Source organism: Myotis nattereri, assembly GCF_964212035.1.
Source record: "Myotis nattereri genome assembly, chromosome: 16".
Classification (NCBI taxonomy): domain Eukaryota; kingdom Metazoa; phylum Chordata; class Mammalia; order Chiroptera; family Vespertilionidae; genus Myotis; species Myotis nattereri.
In genome coordinates, this window is record NC_138091.1 from 56327362 (window position 1) to 56346718 (window position 19357).

The 19357-nt window shown below is 61.8% G+C and overlaps 1 protein-coding gene across 2 annotated transcripts in view; it reads right to left on the reverse strand.

The window, feature by feature from the left end:
• Positions 1 to 581: 581 nt before the first annotated feature.
• CCDC57 (coiled-coil domain containing 57) overlaps positions 582 to 19357 on the reverse strand; it is a 37432-nt gene continuing 18656 nt past the window's right edge. The window contains exons 16-19 of one of the 2 annotated variants that reach the window (XM_081110378.1): positions 12889 to 12989; positions 11970 to 12092; positions 11290 to 11503; positions 582 to 944 (exon numbers count right to left, since the gene is read on the reverse strand). In XM_081110378.1, coding sequence (XP_080966504.1) covers positions 763 to 944; positions 11290 to 11503; positions 11970 to 12092; positions 12889 to 12989 — 620 coding nt within the window. In that variant the 3' untranslated portion in view covers positions 582 to 762. The remainder of the gene's footprint in view (positions 945 to 11289; positions 11504 to 11969; positions 12093 to 12888; positions 12990 to 19357) is intronic. The other variant, XM_081110379.1, reaches the window with a different exon arrangement.

The following is a 19357-nucleotide window of genomic DNA, read 5'->3' on the forward strand; positions in this document are numbered from 1 at the left end:
GCATCAGGCAGTTCCCTGGGCCAGTGCTGCCCGCTCCCCACACCTGTGAGCCAGGCAGGCAGAGGACACAGGCCACGCGATGCCCCCCAGTCACACAGCAGGTGGTGGGAGCAGCCGCCTCCGTCGCCCTCCCACCCTCCTGGAGACAGTGCCCCGCCTGCCCGAAGGCACAGCCACCTCTCCCTCAGCAGGGCTGCGGGCGGGCGGGCTGGCGGGCGGGCGGCCCAGGCCATGCGGTGGGCACTGGGACAAAGTCCGAGGCTCCAGATCAGGACCTGCAGGCAGGACTCTCCTGGTGGGGGAGGGGTGGGTTTGTGCCCTTAGAGTGAGTGGCGTCAGGGGGTGTTTCTCACTCTTGCAGCTGCCGGGTCTGGGCCCCCCCAGCACCCGACATGAGCACCCAGCACAGGGCTCGCAGCTCTCACTGCGGAAGGCCCCCGCCTGCACGTGCTCTGGGGGATGCGTGCTGCGGGTGGGCATCCCATGCTCTGCGCCCCAGCAGCGTGAGGTGGGCGGCTGTGGGCGATGACACAGGTGATGCCCTGTACCAAGTAGGAAGATAAACAACTCCGGGGCCAGCAGGAGGGGGAGGCGTGGATTTAATGGGCTCCTCGCTAGGCCTGTGAGGCACCCCAACAGCATTGGGGAGCATGAGCTGCAGCTCACAGTCCCCCGCGCACACGCCTGGCACACACATACCTCTGCTCTGGAGATGAAGACACAGGCCCCCAAACCCACTAGGAGGAGGGGGGGCTGAGGAAGTTAGTCTTTGAAGTTGTAGTTCCGGATCTTGGGGTGCTGCTGGCAGCCTTTAGGTTTTGCAGGGTGAGCCCTGGAGGGTCTGGTGGCCTTGGCCTTGGCCTGGGCTTCGATCTTCATCCCTTTGATGGCGAAGGTCCCAGCAGAGCGCGGTGGGCCGTCCGCGGCTGGAGGCGCCGTGAGCTCTGCGGGTGGAGGGAAACAGGCCTGTGACGGTGCCGCGGGAAGCCCTGGGCCACACAGGAGCCCGCGCAGGCCAGAGCCCTCTGCAGCGACCCTCAGGGCCCACCCTGGTGTCCGACGGAGAGCCCGGGCCTGCCCCTCCACTGGGCAGTCAGGAACACTCCATCTCCGGTCATAACCATTTCCCAACGGGCGCGGGGGTGGGGGGGGCGAGAGGCTAATGGCTGGCTTGCTCCCCGCTGTCACATCCCCCTGCCCATGGGCCTTGCTTGCGGACATCCATCTCCCACTGCCCAGCAGCGCGAACTTTATCCTCCCGACTTCCATTTTGGAACTAAGAACGCATTTCTTCTGTAAAACGAGATGCGATGAGAAAGCAGCCCTCGGGGGAGCTCAGGCCTGGCCCTGCCTTATGGGGGCAGGTGGGGCTGCCGTGTGGCCGCTGTGGCCTGAGGTCTGAGGGACTGCCCAGCACGTGGCCGCAGGTGGCACAGGTGAGGCTTGAGGATGAGGAGGGCCAGCTGGGCAGCAGGCAGTGGGGGGAGAGGGCAGGGCTGGCATGGGGCTGGGAGGCAGCCCAGGGTGAGCCGCTGGCCTGTGAGCAGAGGCCTGCCAGGCGTGCCCAGAGCCCTAGCCCTCCTGCTGCCGGCCGAACGCCTAGTCCTGGAGGCGGAGGACACAAGTCCATGGATGGTCTCTGCACACAGACCCTCCACCCCCTCTCCTGACCTCACCAGGGCACCGACCTCTGCCCTCTGCCTGCTTGGTTTCCTTCTGGAAGGCACTGCCAGTGGAAGGGAAGGGGTCAGGACTCTGACCACGGAGACACAGGGAACCTTCCCCCCAACACAAGGGCCTGGCCTCAGTTCACCCAGAGCCGCTGCGGGCACTAATGGGGAAAGTGAGGCGAGGAGCAGGGTCGGCCCGGGCCAGACGCGCTGCTTCTGTGTGGGGGGCTGACTCCCCGTGATGCTGGGGGTGTAGGGGGAGCCCTGAGCCACAGGAGGGGAAAGGGGGTCTCGGGCGTCTGCCCCTCTGAGGCCTGCTGCCCCTCAGCACACGCGTGTGGCCACCATGTGGCCTCCACCTGAGTCATCAGAGCTGGGCCCGCGCAGACAGTAACTTGCCCCACTGCCATCTGCCTGCTCCTCTTGCAGGACCTGTTCTGCCAGCCCGGCCCAGTTTCCTCTCAGGGCCCTGGTTCTGAACTGGCCCTGGGGGATGGCCAGCCCAGGGCTGTCCCTGCTTCCTCCCTGGACGCCTATGCCCCCAGCTCTGAGCCCAGGGCTGACCGAGCCCAGTGTGTGGCCTGGGCAGGCCCCTGGATCTGCTGGGAGGGGGATGGGGGGTGCCCAGTGTCCTGTCAGGAGCAACTCGGGTCCCAGCTCCCCGGTGGCTGCTGGGCTGCTGAGGGTGGGGGACACGAGCCCACGCCTGCCCCGGCTCTGCAGAGCCTTCCCTGGGCTGGGACTGGGCAGGACCCAAGACCAGGCCTCCCCAGCCAGGCCTGGCTGCCCGGGGTTCCCCCTTGGGGGCCACCACCCCATGTTCAGGTTTCTGCTGAGGCCTCTGCTTCCACGGGAGCCCTGCACGCCGAGTTCAACACCAGGTCTCCTCACCCTGAAAGCCCTTTCTGATCAGTGACTCGGAGAGCTAAGCCTAAACACAGAAGGAGGTAAAGTTCACCAAAGGTACACTTCCAGACAGGGCCCTGGGCTGCACCGGGTCAGCGGGGCCTGAGCCGCCCAGCGGGACCGGGTCCCCACGCCCGCCCGCCCGCCGTGCTCCGCCAGGCCACACGGCCACGCTGCTCTCTGCTCCTCTTGGCGGGAGGACAGCTGTCAGTGAGGCAACCCTCTCCTTTTGCACAGAAATGTGGCTGCGCAGGAGGGCTGCCCATCCTACTCAAGGCGCTCCCTGACCCCCGGCTGCTTTAGGAGGCCCCCAAGGCCAGGCAGGGCCGCCAGGCCTGCAGCACGAGCAGGGACCATGCAGACCTGGCAGAGCTCCAGGCCTGTGAGTGGGTGGCTCCTGTTCCATCTCGTGGACCCAGACAGGCCCCGGGAACCGGGCTCGCGAGGAGGCCGGGAGGCCTCTCTGGGCCTTTGCTGCCGGAGGGATGCAGGTGAAGCTTCTGTGCACACCCTGCAGCTTCCACCCAAAGCCCAGGGCCATGCAGGTGGAGCGGCCAGGGAGCCCAGAAAAGCAAGCGAATGTGGAGCAGCTCCGAGGTGCCGCCCTCCTGGCTCCTGCGGGTGAAGTGTGGTGGCAATCATCTCAGGTAGTAACTGTAGCCCTGCTGTCTGGCTTCTGTGCGTACTTGCTTTGTCCAACTGTAGAAAAGTCACTTTGATTTTCTGAATTGTATAAATCATCCCATTCGACTGGATACCCTATTGATTGTAACGTGAATACCCGTTGGTTGTGGTCATACCGGTTTTAGAACGCACATTCCTCTGTACCTGGGAACCAGGACAGCACAGTTGTCCTAAATTGCCTCAGTGGCTACAGATAATGCGTTCTGGTTGACTCAGTGGTCCCAAGACCCCGGGGCTCTAGATAATGTGTTTCTGTCAACTCAGTGGTCTGAAGACCCAAAACTATAATTAATCTTTGTAGATAACTAATCGGCTCAATTTCGCTTCTATAACTGCTTTGTGCAACCAGGGTCCTCGTTCCAAACCCTGGGATGTAATCAATACCTTTGTGATCTCTGCCTGTAAAGCTGGTGCTGGGGCTGGGGAGGCACTGCGCGGTTTGGGAGAGCGAAATGCCCCCTCGTGGTGCCGGATTTGCAATAAACGTGACTCCTTAATTTGACTTCTTGAGGCGTCCTTGTGTGATTCGCGGGGTACATTACAACACTGGCAAAGGCTTCCCTGCGGGGGAGGGGAAGGAGTGGGGCTGCTGGGCCTCCCAGGCACCGTGGGGCTCGGGTCGCACCAGAAATAAAACAAATCTGGGAAACCTACGGTCTTTCCCAATAACTCGGCTGTGCCTGTGCCACCTCCTTCCTGGCCTGACTGCAGCGCAAGCCCGCGGGGAGAGGGGCGGCCCTCTGGCGGCCGGTTCCCTCCACTCAGGGACCACAGCCCGGGCCTGAACACTGGCTCCCTGCATTGTCCCGGGCCTGGCTGTCCCTGGAGGGACGCTAAGATCTCGTCCGGGTAACAGGCTGGCGAGAGGCAGCCGGCAGTGGTGGCTGCGCTGTGGCCTCAGCGTAAGCACCACCGAGGCGTAAGCTGATTTGGCTGCTGCTTCAAGTATGTGCTTCGTTTTGAAAGTTGTTACGACACAGGCTGTTTCGTAAGCGGCAATCTAACAGCTCGGAGAAGAGCGCTCACAGAGGCCTGTTCGACCATCTGTTTCTCAAACAGTTCAGGTCACGGAGAGGCTCAGGTGGCAGCATCAGGAAGGGCAGGCCGGAGCCGCTCGCCCAGGTCAGCGCCGGTAGCCGAGGGCCCGGGGCCTGCTGGGGGCTGTGTGCCCGGCCCCAGGACAGCAACAGGACCAGGGTCTGGGTGGAGCACCGGGCGGGGGGGGGGGGGGGGGCAGTTCTCGCACCAGCACCACGGACCCTGCGGGAAGAACTGCTCATAAGGAAGCTCCATGGTTCTCACTTCCCCTTCCCGCTCCTTCCTGTTCCTGCTACAAGCACCCCTCCAGCTGGACAGGGGCCAACCTGCGCTGGGCTGCCCCCCTTTCTCCCCCCCCCATAAATCCTCTTGGTGCCGGGAGCCGGTCCATCCTTGCTGTTTCAAGGGACCTGGCATATATGGCATACTGTTCTTAATATGTTTGCTCACCTTGTTGGCACTATGTGTTTTAACCAAGGTCACCTCTCTGAGAAAGGCTGTTTCCCCAGGTAAGGATTTTCCCCCAAAGTTAGGGAGGAAATAAAACCCCTTAACTAAGTGCCAGGCGGGTAGTTAATCACTTTAACTACGAACAATCATGCTTAAGCTACATAATCTTTACTCCCTGGAATGGAGATAAGAAACGCCCTAACCTTTGGAATAGAGATTGATAGGATTGGAATCAACTGGTATAAATACAGATGTAACAAGACAACAGGAGACAGAACCTAGACACAGAACCTACACAGAACCTAGAGACAGAACCTAGCGAGAGAACCTGGCTGAAGAACCTAGAGACAGAACCTGGCTACAGAACCTGGATAGAACATGGCAAGAGAACCTGACTAGAACCTGGTGACTGAACCTGGCTGGAGAACCTGGACAGAACCTGGCTGGAGAACCTAGCGAGGGAACATGGACACAGAACCTGGCTGGAGAACCTAGCAAGAGAACATGGACACAGAACCTGGCTGGAGATCCTAACCAGAACTTCGCTGGAGATCCTGACCAGAACTTGGCTAGAGATCCTGGCTAGGCTGCTGATCAACTGAACGCTGTTTCCGTGTCATTCCTTCTTCACCCACTCCGTCCACACCTTTGGGGGACTGACCGGCCGCCCGTCTCTCACTATCCGTCCTCGTGGACTGACTGGCCGCCCCTGTCTCTCACTGTCCGTCCTCGCGGACTGACTGGCCGCCCCTGTCTCTCACTGTCCGTCCTCGCGGACTGACCGGCCGCCCCTGTCTCTCACTGTCCCTCCACGCGGACTGACCGGCCGCCCGTCTCTCACTGTCTCTCCTCACGGACTGACCGGCCGCCCGTCTCTCACTGTCCATCCTCACGGACTGACCGGCCGCCCGTCTCTCACTATCCGTCCTCGTGGACTGACCGGCCGCCCCTGTCTCTCACTGTCCGTCCTCGCGGACTGACTGGCCGCCCCTGTCTCTCACTGTCCGTCCTCGCGGACTGACCGGCCGCCCCTGTCTCTCACTGTCCCTCCACGCGGACTGACCGGCCGCCCGTCTCTCACTGTCTCTCCTCACGGACTGACCGGCCGCCTCTCTGTCACATGCTGTCCGTCCTGAGCTTCGCCCCTCGGGCAGGACGCACTCCTCCACCGTCCCACCTTTGACACGGCTGAAATCCCTCCTTGTAGCTCCGTCCAACTGGTGCTGTTTCTTTGCTTTGGGCTCAGAGAGAAGACGGAGTGCCTGTCACTCTGGCCTCGTAACCGCAGCCACCACTGAGCTGTTTACTTGCTTTTTGTTTGTCTGCTTGTCCTCACGTGGGGAAGGGAGGGGGAGAGACCGAGAGAGCAGCATCCATGTGAGAGAGACATCGATCGACGGCCTCCCGCACTCACCCTTCCCAGGGCCAGGGATCAAGCCTACAACGGAGGTACATGCCCTGGACTGGAATGGAACCGGGACCCTTCAGGCCACAGAACGCTGCTCTATCCACTGAACCACACGGCCAGAGCCTTGCCATTTATTGACACCCATTCTACAGGAAAGGGACTGAGGCAGAGGGGCTGGAGCCGGCTCAGGGCCCAGCTGGAGAGGAGCAGTGAGAGCCAGAGCTCCTGCTCCTGCCCCGTCACCAGGCACCACGGGCTGGGCTGGCTGTTGCAGGAGCTGTTCACGTGGCCGTGGGCTGATGATCCACGGGACCCCCTTTGCACACTCAGACCCAGGGACAGGTGCCTCCCTCCCGAACGGGCGCCTCTCCCAGGCGCTGGGGCTGGGGCTCCTTTGCCGTGAGGGCAGGAGGCGGTCTCCACGTGAGTGATGAGAAGCTTGGGAAGAGGGACTGAGGGAGCAGGAGGTGGGAGGAGCAGGGAGCACAGGAGGGAGCCCAGCAGGGAGCACAGCAGGGAGCTGGCCCAGGAGCTGAGCGGGGGGCGGGCCTCCTGGCAGAGCCAACGACTGGCAGAGACCAACGAACTCGTCGTGAACAGGCCATGGCCGTTCAGCTCAGCGGGCAAGTTCCCAGTGCACCAAGCAGAACTGAGTCCGTTCTGACCTGTGGGTTTGGCAAAGGTTTAAAGATCCGTGACAGGCAGCGTGGGCGAGGGGGTGTCGGGAGCTCCAGGCGGGCAGGTGGCAGGTGGCCGGTCCCAGGCCGTGCAGCACAGGTCCGCTGGGCGGGTCAGGGACCCTGCGGGTGAGGGGTGCCGGCGGGCAGGCGCTGGCAGGAGCAGCTCCTGGGGTCTGCTCCCAGAACTCGATGCATGACCTTGGACTGCCCCCCAGCCTGGACAATGGGATGTTGTGGGAGTGGAGGGCTGTGGGGACTCAGGAGCCAGGCCAACAGAAAGGCCAGGCACACGGCCAGTCCCTCACCCACTCTGGGCCCCGCATCCTGGAGGCAGGTGCACCGCACTGCCCGGAGCTCCTCAAGCAAACGGTGTGGGCCGCCCTCGGCCCTGGTGGCCCTGCAGGAAGAGGCCCAGCTCTTACAGAGCGGGAAGAACTGGCTTGTTGGACCCGCCCCGCCACAGGGACATCATGGGGTGGTGTCGTCGACTCACCCGTGGGACCAGGCTGAGGCCCGGCAGTCAGCTCAGCCAGATGCCGCCTGAGGCCCACGGGCCGGGTGCTGGGCCATGCCCTGCCCGGTGGACTCGGGGCCTGGGGGCTGTGTGACCGGGGTGGGTGACCCCGGGACTGCCAGGACTGCTGGGAAAGGGGCCCGGGTGGGGCAGAGGGCGCAGAGGCGTGGGCTCCAGGACACAGCTGTGGCAAGAGGCTTCTGTTTTGCTTTTTATCTGGGTCCTCAGATAACAGCTGCCCACAGGACCTGGCTGCGCTGTCACCCTGCGCAGCCCGCACCTCCACATCTGACGCAACCCTTTCTAAAGGAAACGCATGTCATTCCAGGAGGAACTAGTGGAATTTGCAAAAAGACCAAGTTTAAATAAGAACCCCCGCCCCCAGCACTGCGCCCTAGGAAAGCTGCCCCGTCCACTCTTCCCCATCGGCCGGGCGGAGCAGGTGCTTGTGGGAGAAGCAGGCGGCACCGTCACCAGCCCTGGGACACCGAGCCCCACGGGCAGCAGCCAGGCTGGCCCAGCAGTGAGTCCTCAGGGCTCCCGCCATCAGCTGTCTGACGCCCGCGGGCGCCCCGCTCCGGAACTGGAACTGGGGGAGGGGACTCTGGCTGCTGGCTCCTCGGCCGGGCGGTCCCTCAGGCCGGGGTCTCGGTGTCCCCACTGGGAACGGGAGCCCAGGAGCTGTGGCGTCAGTTGCCACGGGATCAAGTCCCCGCCGGTGACCAGCCATGCCTGGCGCTCAGCCGGCACGGGCGGCGAGCTGTCCTCCCTCTTTACCCCCCAGAGGGCATTCACTTGTACAAAGGGGTGTCCAGTCTCCCTCCGGCCCCCCCAGAGCCTGGGCGGCTGTCGCCTCCTGGACGCTTCCCTCCTGGTGTCCTGACTTTCAAACTCACAGCGAACAGGCCGTGTCTCCTGTTGCCAGCTTCGTAGTCGCCTTGAAAACGGGCACAAAACCTGAGCCACACACAAAGCCCACATGATCTCAACACCGAAAAGGTCCGTAAGGGGACACCTGCTCTCACTTATCAGACGGCAACAAGGAGAGGGCTTGCCGCAGCCTGCGGACAGGAGGGAGGGCTCGTGGGACTCCCAGCCCCCACGCCTCTGCCCAGGCACACAGCCTCCGGGTGCTCGGGGCAGCGCTGCCTGAGGAGCAGGGACCAGAGGTCAGAGCGGTGGGGCATCTGCTGGGAACCCTGAGTCCTGGGCTCTGGGAAACTAAAGACAACGCACTTTTCAATCGAGCGGGCAAGCGGGGCGGGGGACTGGGGCGGAGGGGGCTGACTCGCTGCTCACCCCCCCATTCCCACTGATCCCAGGCCCCGAGGTGGGGCTCCCTCTGCCCCGTGGCTGCCAGGGGGCATCTGACCTGCTCAGACGGCCTGGCTTATGTTGCTTAAGAATATCTTTCCAGTTTGATCATCTCTGAGGTTAGAAAAGAATTGTCTTGGAAGTTTGTGATTTTTAAATCACCCCTCGGGTTGACCCTGTGATTGTAAACACTGGGTCCAGCCTGCACCGAGGCTGCTCCAGCCTGGCCTGGGCGAGGGCGAGGGCGAGGGTGGGACGTGGGCCCTGCCTGTGGCTCCAGAGGGAGAACCACCTCACTGGCCTCCAGGCTGGGGAAGGCCGAGTGGCCGAGGGGGGCTGGGAGGGGCCGAGGGGGGCTGAGGGGTCCTCTGCCCAGGGCCAGGCCTTGGCCTCGCCATCGCCTCCCCTCAGGCTGTTACTCTAGAACTTGAAAGTCCACTTTTTTTAGCTTCAAAACAGTCTCTGTCCACCCGCCGCCAGGCTCACACACGGCCACGCGAGGTGCAGAACCAGGTGCCTTTACATAAGTGCTCCCAGCCGGAGCTTCTCTACCCCACACACTGCCTGAGCCGGGCACCCCTTCCAGGGGCCCTGCACTACCGCCCCCCTCCCCCCCCGTGCCAGCCAGGGGTCACAGGTCAAGGACGACACCCCCCACCCCCCGAGCAGACAACAGAATCCAAATAAATGAGGCAAAGTGAGGTGCGGGCTGGTGCCCGGGAAGGAAGCGGGAGGTGAGGGGGTGTCTGAGGTGCGGGCAGGAGCGGGCCAGGGTGGGGAATACAGCAGCACCTGGCCAGACGGGCACAGGGACAGCCTGGGCGCTGGGAGGGTGGCGGGGGCTGGGCAGGAGGGGCGGGGCAGCTCTGGCCCCACCTGAAAACCAGGAGCCTAGTGTCACCCGCTGTACCAGCCGTCAGTGTTACGTGGCGGCCAGAGCCTGTCTCACTGCCCACGGCCACTTTGCTCTGCTCACGGCGCCAGGGCTCCCAGGCAGCACCTTGCGGAGATGCTGACGCGCCTAATGGGCAGCGCGTCTTCACCAGAGCTCGTCCCTGAGGACTGTCCCCCGGGAGCGCAATCAGCAGCCGCGCGCCCAAGAGACGTTTTGCAGGTAATTACAACTGGGCTGCACTGGCTCTAGCCCAGGGGTGGGCAAACTTTTGGACTCGAGGGCCACAATGGGTTCTTAAACTGGACCGGAGGCCGGAACAAAAGCATGGATGGAGTGTTTGTGTGAACTAATATAAATTCAAAGTAAACATCATTACATAAAAGGGTACAGTCTTTTTTTTCAATAGTTTTATTCATTTCAAACGGCCGGATTTGGCCCGCGGGCCGTAGTTTGCCCACGGCTGCTCTAGAGGCAGCGTCGTCCCGTCCCCCCACCCAGTCCTGCAGCCACCACTGGGGACCAGCCACGAATACGCCAAGACCACAACCCCGAGACCACGGCCCCCACCTCACCAACCTCTCATAGCATCCCACCCGGTTGACCACGTCTCCCTCTTAAAACTCTTCATTATAAAGAGACCCAAACTACAAGCACATGTAACATGCAGGCATATTTAAAAAATAATAAAATAAAATAAACACCTGGGTCCACGTGACAACCGTGCCCACGCCACAGCCCCGTGCCCACAGCCCCGCACCCACAGCCTCGCACCCATGCCCACAGGCCCCCGCCCACAGGCCCACGCCCACAGCCCCGCACCCATGCCCACAGCCCCGCACCCATGCCCACAGCCCCGCGCCCACAGCCCTGAGCCCACAGCCCCGTGCCCACAGAACAGGCAGAGGCGAGGAGCTGTGACTCTGCCCAAATTGGACGAGGTCAGACTTCGGACAGAGTACCCCTTGGGGTCACCCCTGCACAGCCCCGAGGCCTAGTCTCGAGGCGACTCGCTGCGACACTGCTGTCCTGGGTTGGACAGGCTACCCCGCCCTGGAGGCGCTCACCGGGACACGGCTCCGGGGCTGCGGTGTGAGCCTGGAGTGGGCGCTCTGTGCCCACTGGACGCCTCTGAGTTCTCGCCTATCCGCGTCCTGACAGCGCCCCGCCCTCTGCCCTCTTCCTTTGTGTTACCCTCGTTGGAGGATATTTTCCCGCTGCTTTTCAGAGAGCAGCAGGGAAGGCGGGGAGAGAAACATTGATTGGCCGCCTCCCCACGTGCCCTGACCAGGGTCGGGAACAACCCTCAGCTCAGGTGTGTGCCTTGCCCGGAATCAAACCTGCGTTCTCGGAGGCAGGCCAACGCCCTCACCCTTGCCCCACACTGGCCAGGCCCTCTGCCCTCTGGCTGCGTCGGCCCCACGCCGCCCCCAGGGGCCCTGCCCACAGGCTTTCCTGCCGGGGGTGGGGGGGCCTCAAGGCACAATGGGCGGGGCGGGGCCGGCGAGGGGCTCTCTCCCCAGGGCCCACCTGTCCAGCGCACCAGCTCCTCCTGGCCCGTGTCCTGTCGCGGGGCCACCTGTCGAACGCTGTGTTGGGGACCTGCTCAGCCACCAGGTGTGAGGAAGGACACTGGGCGCACAGGTGACCAAACCAAGTGCGGGACCTGGACTGGTATGTCACCTGGCATGGCCACGCCCCCCCCCCCCCCCCCCCCCCCGTGCTCTGCCCACCTGGCGCCGAGTCACCCTGGGAGGTGAGGCCGGACGGGCTGGATCCCAGTTCGAGCACCTTCCACGTGTCCCGGAGGGAGCTGCTGGCGGGCGAGGAGGACCCCTGGGTGTGGTGCCCGGCGTCCTGGCCGGCTCCCTGGGCCTGTGGCCGTGGGGACCGGTTCTCTTTCTGACGAGCCGGCGTGCAGGCCGCTGGGGGGAGTCCGTGCTGCTTCTACAGAGGGTAGAACGAAGGCTCGTCCTCGAGGGCCCACCTCCAGCCCAGAGGAGACAACCGGCTCCCCGTTCCCCTTCGCCGGGGGACAAGGCAGTGGGCACAGCCCACAGACGGGCCTTGTGGGGAGACCTCGAGAGCCAGGAGGGGGCCCGGAGGCAGCGGCGCTGTGGCTGTGGTCCCTCTGCGCACGGGGCGTGGGGTGGTCCCTCTGAGCACGGGGCGTGGGGCGGTCTGGACAGAAGGCACCTGCTGGGGCCCCACTCTACTGCGGGCGAACAGGCAGGGCTGCTGGGGACCCCGGGGTCCAGCCCCACCCAGCGCTCTGACTGGGCACGCTCTCCTGCCCTACAGCTCACCACCCCCAAGCGAGGACCCGCGCCGCGAGGACTGCCACTCAGAGCCACGGCCCCTCCGGTGACAGCAAGCGCTGCGCCTGAGACGCGCACACCCCAGACCCACGTACCTGCCCCGGCCTCCCCGTGGCTCCCGCGCAGCCTTGCCGGGCACCGTGTCTGCGGACGGGCGCCCCCCGGGCCTGGCTCTCCCCCGAGAATTCGGAGGAAGCCTCCCGCACGCTCCTAGCGTCCTGCAGGGAAACGCACGTGAAAGGGGCTCAGGGTCTGGTCCCCAAGGGGCATGTCACTGAGCTGCCCTGTGAGGTGAGGAAGAAACTCCCCAAACGGCTGGCAGGAGGACTTATCCGCGTGGCGTCAGCCAAAAGGGAGGCACGCGCAGCGCCCACAGCAGGGACAGGCCCAGCGCCCCCCCCCCCCCGCCCCCGCGGCTCTGCGCCCCCTGCGCCCACTGATCGCTCAGCCCCACCTCGTGCTCCCCAGCAGCTTCGCCTCCCGGCACTAAAGGCCGCCGGCCACCTGCCACCTGCTCGCTCTAATTTTAATTCATTTAAAATAAACTGGGGAGACCAGCCACACGCTGGGAGACAAGTATCTGCAGAGCGTCCAACAGATCAGGGTGGGACAGGACTGCACAGCCCTTCGTGGTAAAGACAGGAACCGCCCGGCCGCGCGGCTCAGGGGCTGAGCGCCGACCTATGAGCCAGGAGGTCAGGGTTCCAGTCCCGGTCAGGGCACAGGCCTGGTTGCAGGCCCGGTCCCCAGTGTGGGGCGTGCAGGAGGCAGCGGATCCATGGTAAGGCTATAGAGCGTATGCATGATGTACTTTATGGTTTCCATAAACAGCAGGAAACAACGAAGTGTTTGGGCAACTATGTCTCGGTGCTGAAAAGCAAGGGCTTTTAAGATTGTGTTGTTGGGGGAAAAAAGATCGTGTTTGTGGTATTTTGACGTTTCTGTAATAAAAATGTAACACGTCAGAAACCAGTGAAAAGTTGCTGGAAACGCATCTTAGTGGAGGAGAGGTACCTGGGCTGTGGCGCGCGGCTGCAGCGGCCCCAGGGGTGGGCCTGGGCCTGGGCCTGGGCGCTTCCGGGCGTCGGGGCTGGGGCAGGGGTGACACGGTTTCCCTGGAAACCAGATGAGGAAGGGTTGGTCTGTGTGCACATCTCACACTGATACATACATGTCCCCTTCAGACCCAGTCCCTTCTTTCACCGAGAGCTTGGGGTGCACGGCTGTGAGCTGTGCGCAAGACCCCGCATTCCTGCGGCTCCGCAGCCACCGGACACGCGGACAGCCTCCTGCAGCCACAACCCTTCCCCGGCTTCTCCAAGTGGCAGCAACACATGGTGAACAGACCCAGAGCCGCCCTCCCCGCGGGAACAGTGAGCGGCGAGGCGTGTGCCGGCGCTCTCCGACTCCGGGCCCCTCCTCTGTGGCCGCGGCGGAGTGAGCATCGAGGGTTTGGGTGGCTGCGGGGGCTCCTGGAGCCCAGGCACCGAGGGGCAGGCGACCGTATCACCGAAGAGCAGGCTCGTCGTGAGGCTTGGCGTTCTTCCTTAGACGTGACCCAGGCTCCAGCGACTCTCCGCTCGTTCACTAGCTGGGGCTCGGTCGCCTAGAGAGCCTGGACGCCCGTCTGCACGGGATGGACGGACCGCAAGATGACATTCCGGTGGAGCTGACCTCTCCACAGCGGGGCGGGCCCGTCCAACACAAGCTTCCCGCGCCGAGTCCTCTGTGGCTGGAACTGCTGGCGTCTCCCTCGCTCACAGGAGGGTCGCGGCGATGCACACCGTGGCGCTGACATCAACCCGGAAGAGGCAGGCAGCCCACAGACACCGCCTCCCAGAAGCAAATGTGAAGGTGGCAACAGCCGCCCTCAGCACAGGCGCCGAGCAGAGGCCGAGAACGGCCACCAGGGACCGGCGCTCCCAACACGGACGCCAGGCACAGGCTCAGAGGCTGGGAGTTGGCTGGACTGGGGTCTGGGGGGCAGGACCTGCTGAAGGTGGGATGCACTGGGCTCCTCAGTGGGCGTGGCGGGCGGTGTGCTGTGGGGCTCAGGGCGGCCACCCCATTGACTAAGAAGAGAATGGGTAGGAGTTTGTTTGAACCAAACTGGCAGCAATGCCGGGAGCAAGATCTCAAATGCAGCAGCTTCTGTGCACTGGGATGGGGGAGGGGACAGGAAGGTCAGGGAGGAGGGAGGTGCAGGGGTGGGTGTGCTGGGGCCTCGCTCAGGCCACTGTGTGTTCAAGTCGATGCACGACAACAATGGGCAGAGCTGGTTTGAGGCGAAGATAAGCCTTTTACGACAGGAGCTCCTGCCTGGGCCTGACCGCACTGTGACCCGCGGCCGGCGTGGCCCGTCAGCGTGGACTCTCCGTAGAGCCTTTCTGTCCAGGCTGCACCCCTGGAGGGACCCTCGGCAGCCTGAGCCGGGAGGCAGGGCCGGCTCGTCAGACAGGGACTCGCCAGGGTGTGAGCAGGCGGAGGCTCCTCTGATGGAGCACCAGCCTGTCTGTCCTGCACGGTTTCTTTGTCTAAAACACAGGAAACTGCTGGCTGTGGTCATTCCTGTAGGTTCCATTTCTGAGGCCTCCGTGTGCACAGACTGAGCTGTTCTTTTCTACCAGGAACTTCTGTGTCAACTCCCTTCTCACACCAGCCATTAGCACCCAGGCGGGACTCCCAGCGGCCCCGCGGCCTCTGACAACAGCTGCGGAAGGTAGGAAATTCCTGCGCATCGGCCGCCGGACCTGTCTTCAGGGTGAGGGCCGTTTTTCTTTCTCTAACTCCGGTCAGAGGGTGAGTGAGTGCTCAGGTTTCCTCCTCTCCTTTCCCAGCGACGGCCACGGTTCCTGTTTCACCTCGAGAGCCTGGCTGCGACCACAGGGAACATCTTCTCGGGCCTCCACCATCTGGAATGTGCCCTCACGGGTGCCCCTGGGCAGGGCGACAGACTGGGCTCCGCGTGCCCCTGCCCGGCTGGGCCGGCTCTCTGGGGGGAGTGTCAGGAGAGGCCCCAACAACCCCGTCCCAGTAGAGCTCGCCGCGGCCACGAGTTAGCGGGTCTGTGGTCGAGGCGCCTCCTGTTGTGGGTGACAGGACACCGTGTGCGCCCACCACCCCAGCACCTGTGGCGAGGGCGGCTCCTTCTCCGACCACTTGAGGAGCTCCTGGGGCCTGAGCTGCCCTGGGCACTCCCTTCGGAGACGGGCACCTGTGTCCAGGGGTCAGCCATGAAAGGACTATCGGTCTGAGTCACTATTGAGATGAATCCTTTAAATTGGAAAAACTTCTACCTAGAAAGCAGCTTTTAGAGTGCCCACCCTACCGCGGCGAGCTCCTTCCATGGACGTGGCTCGGTAACTGTCAGGCTAGGGCCAAGCTCAGCCAGAAGAAAGTGTGGGTCTTGCACCCACGGGCAGCTGGTCATGCCGGACAGAGCGTGGGCTAAGCTCTTGCTTGCAGCCGGGGCCCTGCCAACCGCCGGCCGCTCGCAAAGAAGCAACAGCCTCGAACTCAGTGAGGAGGCGAGGGCCTTCCGTCAGACCAGGCGGTTCTACGAGCTCACGGAACAGCAAGGGCTGCTCAGCGACTGGAGGAGGAGGACACCTGCTTTGCAAAACTCCAAGACAGCTGCCATCAAAGACGTTAGAAAAGGCTCACAGGAGATCAGCTCTCAGAGGGCCCGGATCAAAAGCCTGTGGGATCAGTACCCGCCACTCCCTGTCCACCTGAGCTCAGGAGTCACCTGTCGGAACCACCCCTCCCACCTCTCACTGTCCTCAAAGGCCCAGCTAGGGGCCTCGGTTAGAGACCCGGCTTTGACTGAGGGAGGGCCCTCAGGGGCTTCTGTCAATGAATCACCTGCCCTGATCAATGGGCTTAAAACGAATAACGACATCAGGCGTGTCCGACAACCCCGACCGCAGCTGCCACTCAGCCTGATGCCTCGCAGAGACACCGGGTTAACGAAGGAGGACAGTCGGCAGGGAGCTGACAACAGTTATTATGAAACGAGGTGGGTGACAGCGAAGTCTGTCACCAGCACTACCCCAGGCTGGCGGGACAAAGACCCCCAAGGATCCCCCCAACGTGGAAGGGCCTCAAACAAGTCCACTCTATTTACAACCTGTTTGGAAACATTTTGTATCATATTTTTTGGTCAAATTAGGAGAGAAATTTACTAGAAAGTTAGAGGTGGAAGAGTGAGCCCGCTGGGCTGGTTTGGGTCAGTGGATAGAGCGTCAGTCCTGGGTTCAATTTTGGTCAAAGACATGTACCTCGGTTGCAGGCTCAATCCCTGGCCCCGGTCAGGGCTTGTGTAGCGTTTCTCTCTGTCTCTCCCCCTCCCTTCCACGCTCTCTAAAAACATCCATGGATCTTAAAAGATCAAAAAAATAATAAAATAAAATAAAAACATCCACGGGAAAATATCCTCGGGTGAGGACTCACCAAAAAGAAAGCAGCTTTATTTCCGTGGAATCAAACCCGAGTTTCCCAAGGGCCCCCCCCCCCGTCCCCCATCTCGTTTAAAAGTGCAGCGGGGGCTTCGGTCGAGCTGGACGCAGAGTCAGTGCCTAGAGCACCCATTCCGTCTGCCCTCGCCCAGCGGCTCAGTGTCCCCACGGCCACCACCGGCCATCGCGTGGGGTCCACACGCACACGGGCACCCTCCACACCGGGCAGGAGCAACACGGGCCCGGAAATAAGGCTCAAGTCGAGTCAACTACACCTGAACGCTCTATCGGCTTCACTTGAAACGGCTTTTCCCTTTTCTACCCAAATGGTTCAGACAAAAAAGGCCGTTTCTCACGGGAAGAGCGCCGTCTCCCGTAGCTTCTCGCAGTGAGGTGGACGAAGGGCTTCACACAGGGCACTGAGACCTGGAAACCCCAGGGTTCGAGGCGCAGAAATGCAGCTTTCTCCAGTATCGCCTCCTCCCACCTTTTCCCCAGGAAAGCCCCCCCCTTACCCCCCCCTGCGAGCCAAGGGCGGGCGAGGGCCTCTCCCCCGGCGAGAGAGCCACTTGGTCTCAAGCCTCGTGAGTTCCTGAGCTCTCAGCACGGTTATGAGAGCAAACAAGTGAAGGGGATGTAAACAGGACGAGGGTTTTGGCGAGCTCTTTGGCAATCATGGTCTGATGCCTACTCACACATTCCCGGAGCCTCTGGGGCAACGACACCCTGAGAGCCTCCCGCTGGCTGATGTCTAGGCCCTTTCCAAGGAGGCTGGGCTAGCGCAGCATTCGCTCCCGGACAGAGCCTACCTCTTCCACTTCCTCGCTGCCAAGAACCTGAGGTTATTAGGGGTTATCAGGAGACGTCCCAGACCACGCCGAGGAGTTTTTATGAAAAAGCACGTTTCTAGAAACCACAAAAGGCACCTGCTAGTCTCAGTCCACGGCAGCCCACGCGAGACGGCTCACCACTGCCTACTTCCCAGAAAGTAAAGGTTTCAGTAGAGAATTCTCTCTAGTGTGTGTGATCAAAGCTACAGAAATGAGAAGGGAAGCGCTGCCACCTTCCAGGAAGGGAAGGTGTATGCTCCCGTATAAAGGGCTGAGTCTGAAGATACACCTGTTGAGGGAGAAGAGCGTGGATGGGCCCTGAAGTGACACCTGTCACAGACGGGAGGACGAGCAGGAGCGGGAAAAGGCGCCGTGGGGTCCGGGAAGGAGTCTGTCATCCAGTCAGGACGGAAACTCGCTTCCCTAAAGCAGTGTGGCAGCGCCCGCGCACACCATCAGAACCGGTTCTCCCCGTCGGGACCAGGCTTCCGTGGGCTTCCGTTTGCTTCGGACAATAGACGGTGGAAGCTTCTTTGCTGCTAAGTAATCTGCTTGGAAAAAGAGACCTGGTGCTTCTCTGTGCTCCATGGGTCGCGGGCTGTTTGCTCACAGGACGCCCTGGGATCCTGTGAGGTCTCGGCGCCCCGATGTTCAGTGGGACACTGAGCCCCATTGTTTCACCTGAAGGATGAGCATGTTGGCCACGCGTTTCAGGAACCTTTGGATATTTTTGACAAACTTCCCAAATATCAAATTCTAATAGAGTCTTTTTGACCTGAAACGAGCTTTGAAAATTTCTAGCAGGCCCTGGAACATTTCAAAAGAACTGCTCTCTAAAGCAAACCACCCACCCAGAATCGCGCCCTCTATCTCCCTCTCCCTCTCTCTCTTTCTCGCTCTCTACACACACACACACACACACACACACACACACAAAAGGGAGGTGTGTAGCCTGTTTGATGCATGAAGTGACGGGAGGAGCCACCAGGTAGGAAGGACAGGCTCTCAGTGCTGAGCCTGTGCACAGTGTTCCAGAATTCTGCGCGACCCCTGCAAGTGGGATCTGTCCCGGCACAATGTCACCGTCGTAATTCCAGTTATCCACGTACGTGCTGCGCCTCAGAGCAAAGCTCCTTTCCTTGTCAGCTCACCGTGAGGGCCCTGCCATAGGCCCTGTGCCAGCCCTGCCGTGGGCCCTGCCGTGGGCCCTGCCGTGGGCCCGGCCATCTCCAGCGCTCAGTCACAGACAGCGTGCGGGTGCGGGAAGTGCTCTGCGGGCAGGTGGCTGAGGTGCGCAGCCCGGCCTCCGTGGGGCAGGAATGCACCTGCCTCGGGGGGAGACGCGATGCTGATGCCTGTAACTTGTACGCTGCTTGAGGAGGGCGGGATCCACAGGATGAACAGTGTGGGACTACCCAAACCCACGAAGATGATAATTTTATAACTTTTTTGTTTGAAACACCACTGATTTTTAAAAATATTTTGTTTTCCCATAATTAAGGGAACTTTTTTCTCGTAAGCTTCCTAGGACTTAGAACAATTTGGTGAAGCCACACTTTTGTGGACAATGATGAAGCACTTATCTCCTCTCCCACCTGATGGCTCCAGAATTCAGAAACGTAGTGAGCGTGCCCTTTCCAGGCAGCAGGCCCGAGGCTGAGAGGACGCCAGGCTGTGAACACGCGGGGCTCAGCCGGGACCGGCGGCTTTAGGGCGAAGGAAGGCTGACTCCATGGAGCCACAGCCCTTGGTACCCTGCCTGCAGGGCTTCCGCTTTCCCAGGTGAGTGAGGAAGGTACGTTCCCAGCAGGTGCAGGAACCTCAAGCTTTTGGGGGGCCCTGGGAAAAGAGGACCCACCCCAGTCTACAGGGACCACAGGCGCAGCCGAGGGCAAGTCCGTGGCTGGGCTCTCTCGCCAAGAAGTCCCAGCAACACAGGCCCGAGCCAGCCGGTCGCTGCTCTCGCTCTGATGTGAACAACCAGGCAAGTTTAATAAGACGAGCCTTCCTTTATGAACAAATTAGTTTTACTATCATTATCTTCATCAAAAATAGAGGTGATTGTAAAGAAAAAATTTCTTCCAGCAAAAGTTCCCACACACACCTATAGACATCCGATTCCAGCTCTTAACACTAATTGTCCGTGAGGGATTTATGATTTACCCAAACATGCTGCTCTGCACTCTTGGATTAGTG